Source organism: Ranitomeya imitator, chromosome 5 (assembly GCF_032444005.1).
Source record: "Ranitomeya imitator isolate aRanImi1 chromosome 5, aRanImi1.pri, whole genome shotgun sequence".
NCBI classification, from domain to species: domain Eukaryota; kingdom Metazoa; phylum Chordata; class Amphibia; order Anura; family Dendrobatidae; genus Ranitomeya; species Ranitomeya imitator.
The window spans coordinates 565,868,062-565,888,243 of record NC_091286.1 but is presented as its reverse complement, the minus strand read 5'-3'; the positions used below and the strand labels follow the sequence as shown (position 1 = coordinate 565,888,243).

Genomic DNA, 20,182 nt, shown 5'->3' with positions numbered 1-20,182 from the left:
ACTTCTCATATTCCAGCCCCATCACCATCTATTTCCAACCTGCACAAACTCCTCATCCTGCTGATACCCCAATACTGAGCCGCCTGCTGCCGTATGTGTCCCTATTACTGCCCATGATACCCCAATACTGAGCCGCCTGCTGCCGTATGTGTCCCTATTACTGCCCATGATACCCCAATACTGAGCCGCCTGCTGCCGTATGTGTCCCTATTACTGCCCCTGATACCCTAATACTGAGTCGCTGCTGCCGTATGTGTCCCTATTACTGCCTCTGATACCCCGATACTGAGCCGCTGCTGCCGTATGTGACCCTATTACTGCACCTGATACCCCAATACTGAGCCGCTGCTGCCATATGTGTCCCTATTACTGCCTCTGATACCCCGATACTGAGCCGCCGCTGCCGTATGTGTCCCTATTACTGCCCCTGATACCCCAATACTGAGCCGCTGCCCGCGTATGTGTCCCTATTACTGCACCTGATACCCCAATACTGAGCCACTGCTGCTGCATGTGTCCCTATTACTGCCCCTGACACCCCAATTCTGAGCTGCTGCTGCCATATGTGTCCCTATTACTGCCCCTGATACCCCAATACTGAGCCGCTGCTGCCATATGTGTCCCTATTACTGCCCGATACCCCAATACTGAGCCGATGCTGCCGTATGTATCCCTATTACTGCACCTGATACCCCAATACTGAGCTGCTGCTGCCGTATTTGTCCCTATTACTGCACCTGATACCCCGTTACTGAGCCTCTGCTGCCATATGTGACCCTATTACTGCACCTGCTGAGTAAATTCTAAAGCACCCTTCTATAATATGGTAATGCCGGGTTCAAGTGCCCTAGACAACAGTGCTCATATTTTGCCCCCTAGAAAGTAATATTGCCCTGTGTGCCCCTTTGATAGTCACAGTAACCCAAGTTCCCCTATAACAATAAGTGCCCACTTTACATTTAATAATGTCCCGAGTCTCCCCCTGTACAGCTCCCCTATACACAGTACAATGCCCCCTCACTGTATAGTACCACCCACACAGTATACTGACTCCTTAGTAGCCTCCAAACTGTTTGATGGCTCCAACACTGTATAATGGCCCCTTCACTGTAATCCCCATACTGTATGATGGCCCCATATAGTATAATGTGCCAGAAAGTCCTCAATATAATACAAGGCAGCACCCCCATAGGCAGACCCTGTAGTATAAGACAGCACTCCCCCCATAGGATAGGCAGATCCTGTAGTATAAGGCAGCACCCCACCCCATAGGCAGATAGGCATAAGGAGCACCCCGACAGGCAGATACAGTAGTATAAGGCAGCACCCCCATAGGCAGATCCTGTATGTAGGAGGGCTTCCTGTATGTAAGGCAGCACCCCCCATAGGCAGATCCTGTATGTAAGGCAGCACCCCCATAGGCAGATCCTGTGGTATAAGGCAGCACCCCCCATAATCAGATCCTGTATGTAAGGCAGCACCCCCCCAAAGGCGGATCCTGTATATAAGGCTGCACTGTTATGCTGTGCTATCAGGCAACACAGTGTGCAGTAATCAGCGCACATACAGTGATATGGCAATAACCCAAAAACAATAGAACGAGCTCTGAGACGTGGAATCTCTGCAGACTGCAATACCTGAACCTATCCTCACACAACTAAAAGCAGCAGTGGATTGCGCCTAACACTACCTATGCAACTCGGCACTGCCTGAGGAGCTGACTAGCCTGAAGATAGAAATACAAGCCTGACTTGCCTCAGAGAAATACCCCAAAGGAATAGGCAGCCCCCCACATATAATGACTGTTAGCAAGATGAAAAGACAAAACGTAGGAATGAAATAGATTCAGCAAAGTGAGGCCCGATATTCTAGACAGAGCGAGGATAGCAAAGAGAACTATGCAGTCTACAAAAAACCCTAAAGCAGAACCACGCAAAGGGGGGCAAAAAGACCCACCGTGCCGAACTAACGGCACGGCGGTGCACCCTTTGCGTCTCAGAGCTTCCAGCAAAAGAGAATAGCACAGCTGGACAGAAAAAACGGAAACAAAAACAAAGTAACACTTATCTAGCAGAGCAGCAGGCCACAGGAAAGATGCAGTAGCTCAGATCCAACACTGGAACATTGACAAGGAGCAAGGAAGACAGACTCAGGTGGAGTTAAATAGCAAGGCAGCCAACGAGCTCACCAAAACACCTGAGGGAGGAAGCCCAGAGGCTGCAATACCACTTGTGACCACAGGAGTGAATTCAGCCACAGAATTCACAACACTGCACCTCCCATAGGCAGATCCTGTATATAAGGCAGCCCCCCATAGGAAGATCCTGTATATAAGTCAGCACCCCCTATAGGCAGATCCTATATATAAGGCAGCACCCCCCTATAGGCAGATCCTGTATGTAAGGCAGCACCCCCAAAGGCAGATCTTATATATAAGGCAGCAACCCTCATAGGCAGATCCTGTATATGAGGCAGCACCCCCCCATAGGCAGTTCCTGTATATAAAGCAGCACCCCCATAGGCAGATCCTGTATATAAGGCAGCACCCCCCCATAGGCAGATCCTGTATATAAGGCAGCACCCCCCTCCATAGGCAGATCCTGTATATAAGGCAGTATCCCCCCATAGGCAGATCCTGTAGTATAAGGCAGCACACCCCCCATAGGCAGATCCTGTATATAAGACAGCACCCCCATAAGCAGATCCTGTATATAAGGCAGCACCCCCCATAGGCAGATCCTGTATATAAGACAGCACCCCCATAGGCAGATCCTGTATGTAAGGCAGCACCCCCAAAGGCAGATCCTGTATATAAGGCAGCCTCCCCATAGGAAGATCCTTTATGTAAGGCAGCACCCCCCATAGGCAGATCCTATACATAAGGCACCACCCCCCATAGGCAGATCCTGCACATGCAAGGCAGCACCCCCCAAAGGCAGAACCTATATATGACAGCACCGCCATAGGCAGATCCTGTATATGAGGCAGCACCCCCATAGGCAGATCCTGTATATAAGGCCGCACCCCCCATAGGCAGATCCTGTATATAAGGCAGCACCCCCCATAGGCAGATCCTGTATATAAGGCAGCACCCCCCATAGGCAGATCCTGTATATAAGGCAGCATCCCCCTCCATAGGCAAATCCTGTAGTATAAGGCAGCACCCCCCATAGGCAAATCCTGTATGTAAGGCAGCACCCACCCATATATAAAGACACAAAAAGAGCACAGCGAGGTAAAAAAATACTCTGTTGTAAAGAAGTCACAGTAAATAAGCACGTGCTAGTCAAAAAATGGGAAAAAAAATACAGGGTATTTAGTTAATACTTTTTTTGCAAAAAAATGTATATTAAGCTGCTCCACCAATCGCCAAGGTATACCCATAATAGAGCAGTCCTATCTCATGTATATAATCCCTATCTGATGTATTTAAAAACCTGATCATCTGTATAGTACCTGTATAAGCAGGGTTCAGAGAGAAAATATCCATTTGGACTTGCTGGATGGAACAACTTCAGTGCAAATGGCCCACAGAGGAGTGGTGGACTCCCCAGTCTTGTAGAAACAAGAAAACAATTATAGAACCAAAAACACATGGGTTACTTGCACAGTGAACAAGTCTGTAGAAACCTGTTCACACCACCAAGAAACATGAAGACACAAAAAGAGCACAGCGAGGTCAAAAAATACTCTGTTGTAAAAAAGTCACAGTAAATAAGCAAGTGCTAGTCAAAAAATGAAAAAAAAAATACAGGGTATTTAGTTAATACGTTTTTTTGCAAAAAAAGTATATTAACCCCTTAGTGACAGAGCCAATTTGGTACTTAATGACCAAGCCAATTTTTGCAATTCTGACCACTGTCACTTTATGAGGTTATAACTCTGGAACGCTTCAACAGATCCCGCTGATTCTGAGATTGTTTTTTCGTGACATATTGTACTTCATGTTAGTGGTAACATTTCTTTGATATTACTTGCGATTATTTATGAAAAAAACGGAAATATGGCGAAAATTTTTAAAATTTTGCAATTTTCAAACTTTGTATTTTTATGCCCTTAAATCAGAGAGATATGTCACGAAAAATAGTTAATAAATAACATTTCCCACATGTCTACTTTACATCAGCACAATTTTGGAAACAAAATTTTTTTTTGTTAGGGAGTTATAAGGGTTAAAAGTTGACCAGCAATTTCTCATTTTTACAACACCATTTGAAGTCATTTTGAGGGGTCTATATGATAGAAAATACCCAAGTGTGACACCATTCTAAAAACTACACCCCTCAAGGTTCTCAAAACCACATTCAAGAAGTTTATTAACCCTTTATGTGCTTCACAGGAACTGAAACAATGTGGAAGGAAAAAATGAACATTTAACTTTTTTTTGCAAACATCTTAATTCAGAACCATTTTTTTTATTTTCACAAGTGTAAAAACAGAAATGTAACCATAAATTTTGTTATGCAATTTCTCCTGAATACGCCAATACCCCATATGTGGGGGTAAACCACTTTTTGGGCGCACCGCAGAACTTAGAAGTGAAGGAGCGCCGTTTGACTTTTTCAATGCAGAATTGGCTGGAATTGAGATTGGACGCCATGTCACGTTTAGAGAGCCCCTGATGTGCCTAAACAGTGGAAACTCCCCACAAGTGACACCATTTTGGAAACTAGACCCCTTAAGGAACTTATCTAGATGTGTGGTGAGCACTTTAAACCCCCAAGTGCTTCACAGAAGTTTATAACGTAGAGCCATGAAAATAAAAAATCGCTTTTGTTTACACAAAAATGATCTTTTCGCCCACAAATTCTTATTTTCACAAGGGTAACAGGAGAAATTAGACCACAAAAGTTGTTGTGCGATTTCTCCTGAATACGTCGATACCCCATATGTGAGGGTAAACCACTGTTTGGGCGCACCGCAGAGCTTGGAAGTAAAGGAACGCCGTTTTACTTTTTCAATGTAGAATTGGCTGGAATTGAGATTGGACGCCATGTCGCGTTTGGAGAGCCCCTGATGTGCCTAAACAGTGGAAACCCCCCACAAGTGACCCCATTTTGGAAACTAGACCCCTTATGGAACTTATCTAGATGTGTGGTGAGCACTTTGAACCCCCATGTGTTTCACAGAAGTTTATAATGTAGAGCCGTAAAAAAAAATCGCATTTTTTTCTACAAAAATGATCTTTTTGCCCACAAATTTTTATTTTCACAAGGGTAACAGGAGAAATTAGACCACAAAATTTGTTGTGCAATTTCTCCTGAGTACGCTGATACCCAATATGTGGGGGTAAACCCCTGTTAGGGCGCACCGCAGAGCTTGGAAGAGAAGGAGTGCCGTTTTACTTTTTCAATGTAGAATTGGCTGGAATTGAGATTGGACGCCATGTCGCGTTTGGAGAGCCCCTGATGTGCCTAAACAGTGGAACCCCCCACAAGTGACCCCATTTTGGAAACTAGACCCCTTATGGAACTTATCTAGATGTGTGGTGAGCACTTTGAACCCTCATGTGCTTCACAGAAGTTTATAATGTAGAGCCGTAAAAAAAATTCGCATTTTTTTCTACAAAAATGATCTTTTTGCCCACAAATTTTTATTTTCACAAGGGTAACATGAGAAATTAGACCACAAAAGTTGTTGTGCAATTTCTCCTGAGTACGCTGATACCCAATATGTGGGGGTAAACCACTGTTAGGGTGCACCGCAGAGCTTGGAAGAGAAGGAGTGCCGTTTTACTTTTTCAATGTAGAATTGGCTGGAATTGAGATCGGACGCCATGTCGCGTTTGGAGAGCCCCTGATGTACCTAAACAGTAGAAATCCCCCACAAGTGACCCCATTTTGGAAACTAGACCCCCCATGGAACTTATCTAGATGTGTGGTGAGAACTTTGAATGCCCAAGTGCTTCACAGAAGTTTATAATGTAGAGCCGTAAAAAAAATATTTTTTTTTTCCACAAAAAAGATATTGTAGCCCCCAAGTTTTTATTTTCACAAGGGTAACAGGAGAAATTGGACTGCAATAGTTGTTGTCCAATTTATCCCGAGTACGCTGATGCGCCATATGTGGGGGTAAACCACTGTTTGGGCGCACGGCAGAGCTCGGAAGGGAAGGAGCGCCTTTTTGGAATGCAGACTTTGATAGAATGGTCTGTGGGCATTATGTTGCGATTGCAGAGCCCCTGATGTACCTAAACTGTAGTAACCCCCCACAAGTGACCCCATTTTGGAAACTAGACCCCCCAAGGAACTTATCTAGATGTGTGGTGAGAACTTTGAATGCCCAAGTGCTTCACAGAAGTTTAGAATGCAGAGTCGTGAAAATAAAAAATATTTTTTTTTCCACAAAAAAGATATTGTAGCCCCCAAGTTTTTATTTTCACAAGGGTAACAAGAGAAATTGGACCCCAGAAGTTGTTGTCCAATTTATCCCGAGTACGCTGATGCCCCATATGTGGGGGTAACCCACTGTTTGGGCGCACGGCAGAGCTCAGAAGGGAGGGAGCACCATTTGACTTTTTGAGCGCAAAATTGGCTGTCGTGTTTGGAGACCCCCTGATGTAACTAAACAGTGTAAACCCCCCAATCCTAGCTCCAACCCTAACCCCAACACACCCCTAACCCTAATCCCAACCTGATCCATAATCCTAATCACTAACCCTAACCATAATCACAACCCTTACCCCAAAACAACCCTGTCAACCCTAACCATAACCCTAATCAAAACCCTAAATCCAACACACCCCTAATCCTAATCTCAACCCTAACCTCAAACCTAACCCTAATTCCAATACACCCCTAATCACAACCCTAACCCTAATCACAACCCTAACCTTAACCCTAATCCCAAACCTAACCCTAATCCCAAGCGTAACCCTAACGCCAACCTTAACCCTAATACCAACCCTAATCCAAACCCTAACCCTAATCCCAACTCTAACCCTAACTTTAGCCCCAACCCTAGCCCTAACTTTAGCCCCAACCCTAACCCTAGCCCTAAGGCTACTTTCACACTTGCGTCGTTTGGCATCCGTCGCAATCCGTCGTTTTGGACAAGAAACGGATCCTGCAAATGTGCCCGCAGGATGCGTTTTTTGGCCATAGACTTGTATTGCCGACAGATCGTGACGGATGGCCACATGTCGCGTCCGTCGTGCACTGGATCAGTTGTGTTTTGGCGGACCGTCGGCACAAAAAAACGTTCAATGAAACGTTTTTTTGTACATCGCATCCGCCATTTCTGACCGCACATGCGTGGCCGTAACTCCGCCCCCTCTTCCCCAGGACATAGATTGGGCAGCGGATGCGTTGAAAAACTACAGCCGCTGCCCACGTTGTGCACAATTTTCACAACGTGCGTTGGTATGTCGGGCCGACGCATTGCGACGGCCCCGTACCGACGTAAGTGTGAAAGAAGCCTAACCCTAAATTTAGCCTCAACCCTAACCCTAAATTTAGCCCCAACCCTAAATTTAGCCCCAACCCTAGCCCCAACCCTAGCCCTAACCCTACCTCTAGCCCTAACCCTACCCCTAACCCTACCCCTAACCCTAGCCCTAACCCTAGCCCTAACCCTAGCCCTAACCCTACCCCTAATTTTAGCCCCAACTGCTGTTCTCCTGCCGGCCAGCAGATGGAGACAGATGGCGGGCGCACTGCGCATGCGCCCGCCATTTTCTTTTACCGGCGGCCAGGAGGAGCAACAGGAGGATCCAGGGACGCAGGTGAGTATTGTAGGGTCCCCGAATACCCCTATTTCTCTGTCCTCTGATGTGCGATCACATCAGAGGACAGAGAATTACACTTTACTTTTTTTTTTTTTGCGGTCGCCGGTAAACAGTTAATTACCGGCGATCGCAAAACAGGGGTCGGTAAAACCGACCCCGATCATGCTCTTTGGGGTCTCGGCTACCCCCGGCAGCCGAGACCCCAAAGATTCTCGCGGGGCCGGCCGTGGGGTGCATGCGCCCGCCATTTTTAAGATGGCGGCGCCCACCGGGAGCCACGAGGAGCACCGGGGGAGATAGGTAAGTATTGGGGGGCTACCTGGGACCCCTTTTCTCTGTTCTCCGATGTGCGATCACATCGGAGAACAGAGAAATTAAAAAGAGATCGCTTTTTTTTTTTGCGATCGCCGTTAAACGATTAATTACCGGCGATCGCAAATGCGGGGTGGGTAAAAACCCCCCCGAATCATGTTCTCTGGGGTCTCGGCTACCCCCGGCAGTCGAGACCCCGGAGAAAATCCGACTCTGGGGGGCGCTATTTACTTTTTCCACAGCGCCGTTAATTAACGGCGCTGTGATTTAAGTACCCTTAGCGGCCGCCGTTAAAAGGCGTATCGGCGGTCGCTAAGGGGTTAAGCTGCTCCACCAATCGCCAAGGTATACCCATAATAGAGCAGTCCTATCTAATGTATACAATCCCTATCTGATGTATTTAAAAACCTGATCATCTGTATAGTACCTGTATAAGCAGGGTTCAGAGAGAAAATATCCATTTGGACTTGCTGGATGGAACAACAGATCCTACAGATCCTGTATATAAAGCAGCACCCCCCTCCATAGGCATATCATGTAGTATAAGGCAGCACCCCCCATAGGCAGATCCTGTATGTAAGGCAGCACCCCCCCATAGGCAGATCCTGTATATAAGACAGCACCCCCATAGGCAGATCCTGTATGTAAGGCAGCACCCCCATAGGCAGATTCTGTATATAAGGCAGCACCCCCATAGGCAGATCCTGTATATAAGGCAGCACCCCCTCATTGGCAGATCCTGTATGTAAGGCAACACCCCCCCATAAGCAGATCCTGTATGTAAGGCAGCACCCCCCAAAGGCGGATCCTGTATATAAGGCTGCACCTATCATAGGCAGATCCTGTATATAAGGCAGCTCCCCATAGGAAGATCCTGTATATAAGTCAGCACCCCCCATAGGCAGATCCTATATATAAGGCAGCACCCCCCTAAGGCAGATCTTATATATAAGGCAGCACCCCTCATAGGCAGATCCTCTATATGAGGCAGCACCCCCCATAGGCAGATCCTGTATATAAGGCAGCACCCCCCTCCATAGGCAGATCCTGTATATAAGGCAGCACCCCCCCCTCCATAGGCAGATCCTGCATATAAGGCAGTATCCTCCCATAGGCAGATCCTGTAGTATAAGGCAGCACACCCCCCATAGGCAGATAATGTATGTAAGGCAGCACCCCCCATAGGCAGATCCTGTATATAAGACAGCACCCCCCATAGGCAGATCCTGTATGTAAGGTAGCACCCCCAATAGACAGATCCTGTATATAAGGTAGCACCCCCATAGGCAGATAGTGTATGTAAGGCAGCACCCCCCCATAGGCAGACCCTATATATAAGACAGCACCCCCCTTAGGCAGATCCTGTATGTAAGGCAGCACCCCATAGGCAGATCCTGTATATAAGGCGGGGGGCCCACTGCTGGCATGGGGCCCCCCGCCTGCTCAGGGGCCCCATAGCGGCAGAGCAGGGAGATTGATTCTCCCTGCTCTGACGCAGAATCTAACTGTATCGGCGCACGCAGCACCCCCCATAGGCAGATCCTGTATATAAGGTAGCACCCCCTCATAGGCAGATCCTGTATATAAGACAGCACCCCCCCATAAGCAGATCCTGTATGGAAGGCAGCACCCTCCCAAAGGCAGATCCTGTATATAAGGCTGCACCTCCCATAGGCAGGTCCTATATATAAGGCAGCAACCCCCATATGCAGATACTGTATGTAAGGCAGCACCCCCAAAGGCAGATCCTGTATATAAAACAGCACCCCATAGGCAGATCCTGTATATGAGGCAGCACCCCCCATAGGCAGATCCTGCATATAAGGCAGCACCCCACTTAGGTAGATCCTGTATATAAGGCAGCACCCCCCATAGGCAGATCCTGTACATAACGCAGCACCGCCATAGGCAGATCCTGTATATGAGGCAGCCTCCCCATAGGAAGATCCTGTATATAAGGCAGCACCCCCCATAGGCAGATCCTATACATAAGGCACCACCCCCGGTAAGCAGATCCTGCATGCAAGGCAGCACCCCCCAAAGGCAGATCCTATATATAAGACAGCACCCCCATAGGCAGATCCTGTATATGAGGCAGCACCCCCATAGGCAGATCCTGTAGTATAAGGCAGCACCCCCATAGGCAAATCCTGTATGTAAGGCAGCACCCACCCATAGGCAGATCCTGTATATAAGACAGCACCCCCCATAGGCAGATCCTGTATGTGAGGCAGCACCCCCATAGGCAGATCTTGTATATAAAGACACAAAAAGAGCACAGCGAGGTCAAAAAATACTCTGTTGTAAAGAAGTCACAGTAAATAAGCACGTGCTAGTCAAAAAATGAAAAAAAAAATACAGGGTATTTAGTTAATACGTTTTTTTGCAAAAAATGTATATTAAGCTGCTCCACCAATCGCCAGGGTATACCCATAATAGAGCAGTCCTATCTAATGTATATAATCCCTATCTGATGTATTTAAAACTTGATCATCTGTATAGTACTTGTATAAGCGGAGTTCAGAGAGAAAATATCCATTTGGACTTGTTGGATGGAACAACAGATCCTACAGATCCTGTATATAAAGCAGCACCCCCCTCCATAGGCATATCCTGTAGTATAAGGCAGCACCCCCCATAGGCAGATCCTGTATGTAAGGCAGCACCCCCATAGGCAGATTCTGTATATAAGGCAGTACCCCCCATAGGCAGATCCTGTATGTAAGGCAGCACCCCCATAGGCAGATCCTATATATAAGACAGCACCCCCATAGGCAGATCCTGTATTTAAGACAGCACCCCCATAGGCAGATCCTGTATATAAGGCAGCACCCCCCCATAGGCAGATCCTGTATGTAAGGCAGCACCCCCCAAAGGCAGATCCTGTATGTAAAGCAGCACCCCCATAGGCAGATCCTGTATATAAGGCAGCACCCCCCATAGGCAGATCTTGTATATAAGGCAGCACACCCCATAGGCAGATCCTTTATATAAGGTAGCACGCCCATAGGAAGATCCTGTATATGAGGCAGAACCACCCCATAGACAGATCCTGTATGTAAGGCAGCACCCCCCATAGGCAGATCCAGTATATAAGACAGCACCCCCATAAAAAAGAAACACAATAAATACTCACCTCTCTTCCTCCTTGTTCCAGCAATGCTCTCTGCTCCCGCTCATCTGACAGCGGTAGCCGGGCGGTGACGTCATCGCGCCCGCTGTCAGACGATGTGGGGGATGATTGGAGAAGGAGCGCAGCGCTCCTTCCCTCATCACCACGGTCAGCTCTATCGGCTAGATGCCGATATAGCTGACCTTGCGATGACGGCGTGGGGCCCACTGCTGGCACCGAGCCCCCCTGCCTGCTCAGGGCCCCCATAGCGGCAGAGCAGGGAGATTGATTCTCCCTGCTCTTCCGCAGAATATAACTGTATCGGCGCGCGCAGCACCCCCCATAGGCAGATCCTGTATATAAGGTAGCACCCCCCATAGGCAGATCCTGTATGTAAGGCAGCACCCCCCATAGGTGGATCCTGTATATAAGGCAGCACCCCCCCATAGGCAGATCCTGTATATAAGGCAGCACCCCCCCTCCATAGGCAGATCCTGTATATAAGGCAGCACCCCCCTCCATAGGTAGATCCTGTATATAAGGCAGCATCCCCCAAGGCAGATCCTATAGTATAAGGCAGCACACCCCCCATTGGCAGATCCTGTATGTAAGGCAGCACCCCCCATAGGCAGATCCTGTATGTAAGGCAGCACCCCCCCTCCATAGGCAGATCCTGTATATAAGGCAGCATCCCCCCATAGGCAGATCCTGTAGTATAAGGCAGCACACCCCCATAGGCAGATCCTGTATATAAGGCAGTACCCCCGCCTGCTCAGGGGCCCCATAGCAGCAGAGCAGGGAGATTGATTCTCCCTGCTCTGCCGCAGAATGTAACTGTATCGGCGCGCTGCGTTACAGTAGCGTAGCTCCGGGTGGGCTCCCTCAGAGCACTGGGCCCGGGGAGATGGCCCCCTCTGCCCCCTGGGTAGCTACGCTACTGGGGAGATAGCTTTAGTAAAGAAGAGAGAACCTGCAGACCAAATCTATCCTCTGCTTTGGTGTACTAAGTTTTGAATGTGATGTACCGGTAAATTGTGAGGTCTTTACATACACCAGCCTATATCTCTGCTTCCTGGACACCTGCCTCTTTATTGTGCCATATGATACGTGCCCCAAAATCAACTCTTTAGAGACAGATGTTATAACTATGTGCCAAAATTACTGTATATTGACTGAATTGTGAATGCTGCCGTTTTTCAGATACCATCACACAGGACCAGTGACCAATTTCTACACCCTGAGGGAAGGACTAGCAATCCTAGCTGAGAAGGTGATGTTTTATAACTCATATGTAATGGCACATAATTGTCAAAATTGTACTGTTATGTTCAGACCACAGTATGGCAGGTTCACAGGAGCGTACAAAACAATTGTTCAGTTTCATGCAGGACAATTTTTTTTCACTTGTCATCCATGTGCAAACAGTTTTTTTTTATAGCAGCAACTTTTAATCATTTACAGGACCATTTACAGTCTCCGATGTTACAGAACTGCAATGTATCCGTAAAAATCAGATTCTATACTGTGGCTCCATATGGCATCCGATTTTTTTCATGCACCCATAGTCCTGAATGGGCGCGGCTCATCTGATATACGAAAGAAGCTAGTGCATGCTGCAATTTTTCACACGCAGATTCAGTCGATGAAAAAATCTCTCATCTGCATGGCTTCATAGAATAACATTGGCCCAAGTGCTGTCAGTTTTTTCACGGACAGAAGTCGGACTGAAAATACTGTTGTGTGAATGAGCCTTAAGCATTTCTAGTTTATGATGCACGTCTAGTGTAAATGCCATTGAGACCCCCACCAGTTACTTTCTTTGTCTTTTCTATGCTTTTCTCAGAAAGGCAAGGTTAATTGTGTACTGACACTTAGGGTACCGTCACACAGTGCAATTTTCATCGCTACGACGGTACGATCCGTGACGCTCCAGCGTCGTAACAATATCGCTCCAGCGTCGTAGACTGCTGTCACACTTTGCAATCTACGACGCTGGAGCGATAATTTCATGACGTATGTGCGATGTAGAAGCCGTTGGTTACTATGCGCACATCGTATACGATATATGTTACACCATGCAATCATGCCGCCACAGCGGGACACTAGACGACGAAAGAAAGTTTCAAACGATCTGCTACGACGTACGATTCTCAGCGGGGTCCCTGATCGCAGGAGCGTGTCAGACACTGCGATCTCGTAACTATATCGCTCGAACGTCACGAATCGTGCCGTCGTAGCGATCAAAATTGCACTGTGTGACGGTACCCTTAGGGTATGTTCACACATGGAGTTTTTGCAGCATTTTTTTATGCAACCAAACCATCACTCCTGGCAGGGAAAACGCTGAGAATAAAACGGAGCTACTTGCTGCCATACAGGCTGATTGCATGTGTGATTTGTGTATTGTACATGTTATTAAAATCAGTTTTATCCAGCAAAAACCCAGAAAAAAAAGCAGAACAAATGTTACACTGCATTTTTCAGCATTTTTGCAATTTCTTATTACTTTCAGGCCTCATTTAAACGTTAGTTTTTCTCACCTGAGATAAATGGAATGATTACTTTGATCAGAGAGTTGTCCGAGTGGCATCAGTTTTTCTCTAACGTCAAGAAAAAAAAGATTCTCCACTTTCTCCCTATTAGGCCAGTCCCACACGTCCAGATAATTCCGGTACCGGAAAAATCGGTACCAGAATTATCCGTGTCCGTGTGCTCACATGGCACATCAGTGTGGCACACGTGTGGCATCCGTGTGCCGACTGGGTACCACACGCACCGTGCAGGAGACAGCGCTACAGTTAAGCGCTGTCCCCTGCATCTGGTGCTGAAGCCGCCTTTCATTTCTTCTCTCCAGCAACGTTCGCTGGAGAGAAGATATGAAAAATCTTTTTTTTTTTTTTTGGTGTTTAAAAAAAGATCCCTGTCCCCAACCCCCTCCCACCCCCTGTACGCCCCCCCGCTGTTAATAAAATACTTACCCGGCTCCCTCGCTCTTTCCTCTCCTCACCGCAGCTTCTCCTGTATGAGCGGTCACGTGGTGCCGCCCATTACAGTGATGAATATGCGGCTCCACCCCTATGGGAGGTGGAGCCGCATATTCTTCACTTGGTGTAAAATTTGGTGCTTCTAGCTATTAAAATAAAGGGTTAAATTCCGGAAAAAATTGGCGTGGGCTCCGCGCAATTTTCTTCGCCAGTGTGGGAAAGCCAGTGACTGAGGGCAGATATTAATAGCCTGGAGAGGGTCCATGCTTATTGGTCCCCCCCCTGGCTAAAAACATCTGCCCCCAGCCACCCCAGAAAAGGCACATCTGGAAGATGCGCCTATTCTGGCACTTGGCCACTCTCTTCCCAGTCCCGTGTAGCGGTGGAATATGGGGTAATGAAGGGTTAATGTCACCTTGCTATTGTAAGGTGACATTAAGCCAGATTAATAATGGAGAGGCGTCAATTATGACACCTATCCATTCATAATCCAATAGTATGAAATGGTTAATAAAACACACACATATTATTACAAAGTATTTTAAGGAAATAAAGACACAGGTTGTTTTAATATTTTATTATACTCTTAATCCACCTGAAGACCCTTGTCACCTGGAACAAAGTTAAACAAAACAAACAACAATATTCCATACCTTCCGTCATTTAGTCTTGTCCCACTCTGTAAATCCATCTGAAAAGGTTAACTAATTTTACAAGCAGAAGCCTGCTAATGCAGCCGCCCCTGCCTGTAAAAACCCGGGGAATGAATGGAATGCAGGGGAATGACCTGTAGTTACCTCCAGTTGCGGTGATGTGCCCTCTGCTGGATGGGTAAAAAATGCTGAAAGTATTGACAAGCTGCAGATTTACAAAAATGCTGCAGTGCTCAAATTCAGTAAGAAATAAAAAAAAAAAAGCTGAATGTTCACGAGATTTCTTAAATTGCTTTTGCTGGAACTCTAAAATGCAGCTTCTTTCCACGCAAAAAAAAAGTTACAAAAATGCCACATGTGAACATACCCTTAGACTTCTATCAGCCTGTATACAACTAACCCTGTCTACAGCAATTCATTAAAGTTTTCAAAATCTTTGCTTGCTGTCATTCAGCACACAAATCACCATATACTGTAAGAACAGATTTTGTGCCCCCCGGGATTAAACAAGGTTCCTATGTATAACAGAAAGGAGAGATCTGATTTTCATTTACTTAAACATTGCAGAATTGTTTTAATATACCCAAAATAACACTAATTTAATCAGCAAAAAAAAAAGTGTACATCATCCTACACATAAGATGCTGAGGATTTTCTACTGCGGCACAATCCCTTTTATCTGTACGAGCTCGGATATTGATTGAACAATGCCGGCGCTGTATACTAATTTGTGCCTATTTCCAGGGTCTAGAGCACTCTTGGGAAATCCACCGTGAGAATGCGCTGAAACTTTACAAAGGATTAGAAGATCTAGGACTAAAACTTTTTGTGAAGGATCCAGTAAGTAATACCATGTAACCTTTTCTCTGAAGCTTTTACAATCAATGTCATCACTTTTTCAGTACTTACTGTGAGTGAAAATGAAGGAAATGAACACATTTGGGTAGCAAATTTTATTATATATTGATTGATATAGCGCTTCGGTAACTACGTACCGTAAATTCTGTACATTTAGTCGGGTGATTGATGGTAAAATCTAAATTAATATACATAGATAATATACATACATAGAACTCCCAGAAGAACAAAAGGAGTGGCTTCCTGAAGTTCAAAATGGCTGTCTCCCCCAAATTTCTGATGAGGGTCAGTCTAGGATGGCATATATTATCCGCCACATTAATCTAATGTCTATTGCCAGTCTAAGGAAATATGGAAGTAAAGAAATAAATGTGGTTTCTACATATTAAATGATTATACTGGTTTAAATAGGTCTTTGGCTACAAGTCTGCAGTCATTCAGACTGCAGACTTGTGAATATTCACAGCGCACATACTGCACACTGTGATGATTATCTGGTGCTAGAAGAGGGAGGTCATGTGACTGCTAGTATGCGATTTGCATACTTCTGGCCACATTCCAAGTAGATGTGTCCGGCCTCACTCAATACACTAGCCAGAATGTGATCACATGTATGCAAATCACATAATTGCAGTCATTACACCAGGCGCCGCCGGCACCAGACAATTTCACAGCACACGGTGCATGCGATGTGAAGATTCAGATGTCTGCAGTCACATAAAAATGACTGCAGACTGGTAACATAAGGCCGCTTTAACCGTTACTGCTGTGGAGGTAAAGTGATCTTCGCATCTTAGTAACTGATGGCATATTGCGAGGATACTCTATCACCTAATTATTGGTTACGGCCCTACCTTAGAGACCCCCTCCAGCTCTGTTATCCTCTGGATCGATGGGGGTCACTTGGCTCTGTGATTGGCTGGAGTGGTGATGTTCAATGTCGACATGACGTCCCTGCTGCAGACAAAACAGTGGCAGAGACCCAGAGCTAGACCAGGGGAGGGTGAGAACTATCTGATTTTGTTATTTTACACAAGATCTATTGTTTGGGGACCACTTTTTTAAAAGTGGAAAACCTATTTGAGCTTCATGAGTGTAAGACTGGACAATTCATTTAAAAGATATTGTATGCTGAGCGCATTATAAACCTTGTGTTGAAAAAGAAATCTAAAAATTGGTGTAAGCGACACAAAGATTGTACATATTGACAATTGAGCACGTCCGACTGATCGTTGGAAGTGCTAGACATCATCTGAATCTATCATACTAGGGAATAAACTGTATCCACGAGACCTCACGACAAAATTCTGGATAATGCAATGTTCAACTGCGCCAGATTTTTGTCATAACTAATTTTCTTAAAAGGATTATTCTCAAAAGGAATAGTGGATACCTTACTGACTGTTGGGGATCCAACCACTTGCATACCCAGCAATCTTCAGAATGGGACCCTGGAACCCAAGAATCGGGCTATGAATGGAGCGGAGGTGCACATGCTTGACCTACACTCAATTCATTGTCTATGAGACTGGCAGAAATAGTGGAGCACTGTACTTGGTTTTCTCCATCTATCTCATAGGCAATGAATGGAGAGAAGGTCGAGCATGTGCATCTCCGCTCCATTTAAAACAGGGCCTCTGTTGAGTCTGGTTCTTGGAATTGCTGACAGTTCCAGTGGTCCCACCCCCAGAGATTGGTAAATTATCCCCTATCCCATGGAGTATTACTTCACCTGTGATTAGTGGTAAAATCACAACATTCCTGTAATGAACAATGGGCATGATTCTTGTAATTGCCACATAACTTTTTTCCCCATATGGAGACATTAATTAAATGTGTGAGTAACGGTATTGCATCCCACAGACGACCACCTGCCAAATGCTGCACAGCTCAGCAGCTGATCTAGCACTCTACCAGTCTCAGAAGTTGCCTTTCTGTGGCTGGCAGCATTTATGAAAAAGGAGTGAATGTGCACGCCCCCAGAAAAGACTCTAAGGAAACGCACAGTTGCAATACAAGCAGAGATTTCACATACTGCGCTCCAAAAGGAAACAAATGTGAATATCTCTGCAATGGAGCAACACAGTGAAAAACTGAAAAGAGCGGCAGAATCAGTAGAGACTAGTGATTTTTATAAAGTATTTAACTCAATTTCTGTTAAGTAACTTACAAATACACTTTAATTACAATCCTCTAATCAGCTCTGCAATGGTCCCACACTCCTGTCCTGCAAAAACATAAAAACAAAAAAAAGACTGTACATAAAATGATTTCTATTTTGATTTTACAAATTCCAGTACACTTATTTATGGATGACGCCATATTTCACGTAATTTCACATAGCCAGAATAGCTTTGACAATTGCTGGTAATGATTATTTTGTGACTTGACACTTCTATACAAGCTGGCTAGTGAAATGTGGCGCTAACATGGCATAAAAATCTTCTGCCGCTTCATTATATGTTCAAAAGGTCAAAAGGAAATTGGTGTTATATTACCTAACAGTTCAGCTTAGCTTTTGTTTGCTAAGCGACTTTTCTCTTAGTTGACACCATATACCAAGTTTGAACATGCCCCAAATTGACCATGTAAAAAATATTATTTGCTGCTCTGCTAAGCACTATAGCTTGTCAGTATTAACAAAGTATTGTTTGCAGGCTCTACGACTCCCCACTGTGACAACAATCTGCGTGCCCGACGGATATGACTGGAAAGATATCACCACGTATATAATGAAGAATCACAGCATTGAAATCACCGGGGGGCTGGGGCCGTCTACCGGAAAGGTATTTCCATAAAGTAAATGTAGGAACTTCATTCAGTTTTCCCACAATCATAACTTAGCACCTGCAGAATAGGTGATAAGTGTCTGATGGCAGGAGTGTGAGTCCTACATCACTAGATTGAACAGAGCAACGGTCGCCACAGTATAAGTGATAAATCACTGGGTCCCCAATCTCATGTGCCTCCATTTTGAATGGAGCATGCACACAAATAATAGAGGGGCACCAAACATACATGACAATTCCTCGATTCCAACACAGGTTCCTTTTCGAAAGGTTTCTGCACATATATCATACATTTATTACTGATCCTGCACACACGGCATATATTTGGTTAATGGAACAATCCCTCGTACAAAGCCCCCACTAACAATAATCTACAAGTGAACATTAAGGGGTTTTTTCCACAAAAAAGTGGTCGCCAAATGATGGAACCTGTGTAAAATAACAAAATCAGAACAAACTCACCCTCCTTGGGTCCAGCATCATTTCTCGATCATAGCTTTCGTCTCAAAGTTTCAGTGAAAAAAAAATTGACAGGTCACATCACCGCTGCAGCCAATCACTGAGCTAAACAGCTCTATCAATGTAGACAGTACAAGCCGCTGTGTGCCATCTACATCAGAGCCGCTGAGTTCGGTGATTGGCTTCAGTGGTGATGGGCACTGCCAAGGTGACGACACATCAAACATTGAGGCAGAAGTAGCCCTTTAGTAATGAGGAGTCTGCAGCAGTGAACAACTACATAGAAATCAGTTATTTTCATCTTGCTGTTGATCATCATGTAATTCCTAATTGTTGAGTTAGCAACTGCTTCCCCAGTAAGAAAAGCTGATTAACCCCCACCTACCTGCCATATAATTATTATTTGGGGGTCTTTCATAGACCGGGTTCAGATGTATTTCGCAGTCTGTAAATGGACTGCAATGCCCAGACTGACCGCAGGTCTCCTGACCCGAACTAACAGCCTGATATGTGTCTATGAGGCTATATGTTCTGCCCGGGAAACCCACGGGCATTGGGGATCATAAACGGACTGTGAAATATGCTCACCTGCCACATAGAAAGGAATTGTCCAAACCTGCTCACTTCTTCAAAGTCTGAATCCAGGTTATACCCCAGAGTTTTGTAACCCACCATGGATAAAATATTTACATGGCACGGACCACCTTTGAATGATAACCTGTCCATCTACATCATTCTCTCAATCTTCTCCCGCACTGCAGGTTCTTCGCATCGGTCTTATGGGATACAACTCAACAAAAACAAATGTAGATCGTGTCTTGAACGCTCTGCGCGATGCTCTGCAGCGCTGCCCCAAAAACAAAATGTAAAAACTCGGTACTGTACAACTGACAAGGAAACTCACTGTCTTAATGAAGCATCAAGATTTTTCACCTCCTTCACATTGTTACAATGCAAATATTTGTAATGGAAACTTATATATAACATATGTGTTCATTTCTATCAAATGTACCCGAATAAAGACATTTACATTGTGATTACTGCCGTCATTCAGAGTATGACATTTGTGCCAGAACAGCACGTGAGCCCCTTGGCAGCAATGTACTTCTTGTTATAGCTATGGACGCCACAGGGGTCCATAAGTCATTGGCAGTATCCTCTATACCTCCATACTATGGATCTGACACCGCATTAGGGTTTCCATTATATACAGAAGACATGATGCAGATACAGGAAAAATATACAGTATATGCACCGTGTTAGCCGGTAGATAGAAAAATATTACAATT

At 45.5% G+C, this 20,182-nt stretch overlaps 1 protein-coding gene across 1 annotated transcript in view; it reads left to right on the top strand.

Moving 5' to 3' along the window:
• AGXT (alanine--glyoxylate aminotransferase) overlaps positions 1-19,941 on the top strand; it is a 60,617-nt gene extending 40,676 nt beyond the window's left edge. Inside the window, exons 8-11 of the mRNA XM_069727732.1 lie at positions 12,351-12,420; positions 15,532-15,627; positions 18,303-18,431; positions 19,655-19,941. Coding sequence (XP_069583833.1) covers positions 12,351-12,420; positions 15,532-15,627; positions 18,303-18,431; positions 19,655-19,762 — 403 coding nt within the window. The 3' untranslated portion in view covers positions 19,763-19,941. The remainder of the gene's footprint in view (positions 1-12,350; positions 12,421-15,531; positions 15,628-18,302; positions 18,432-19,654) is intronic.
• The last annotated feature ends 241 nt before the right edge of the window (positions 19,942-20,182 follow it).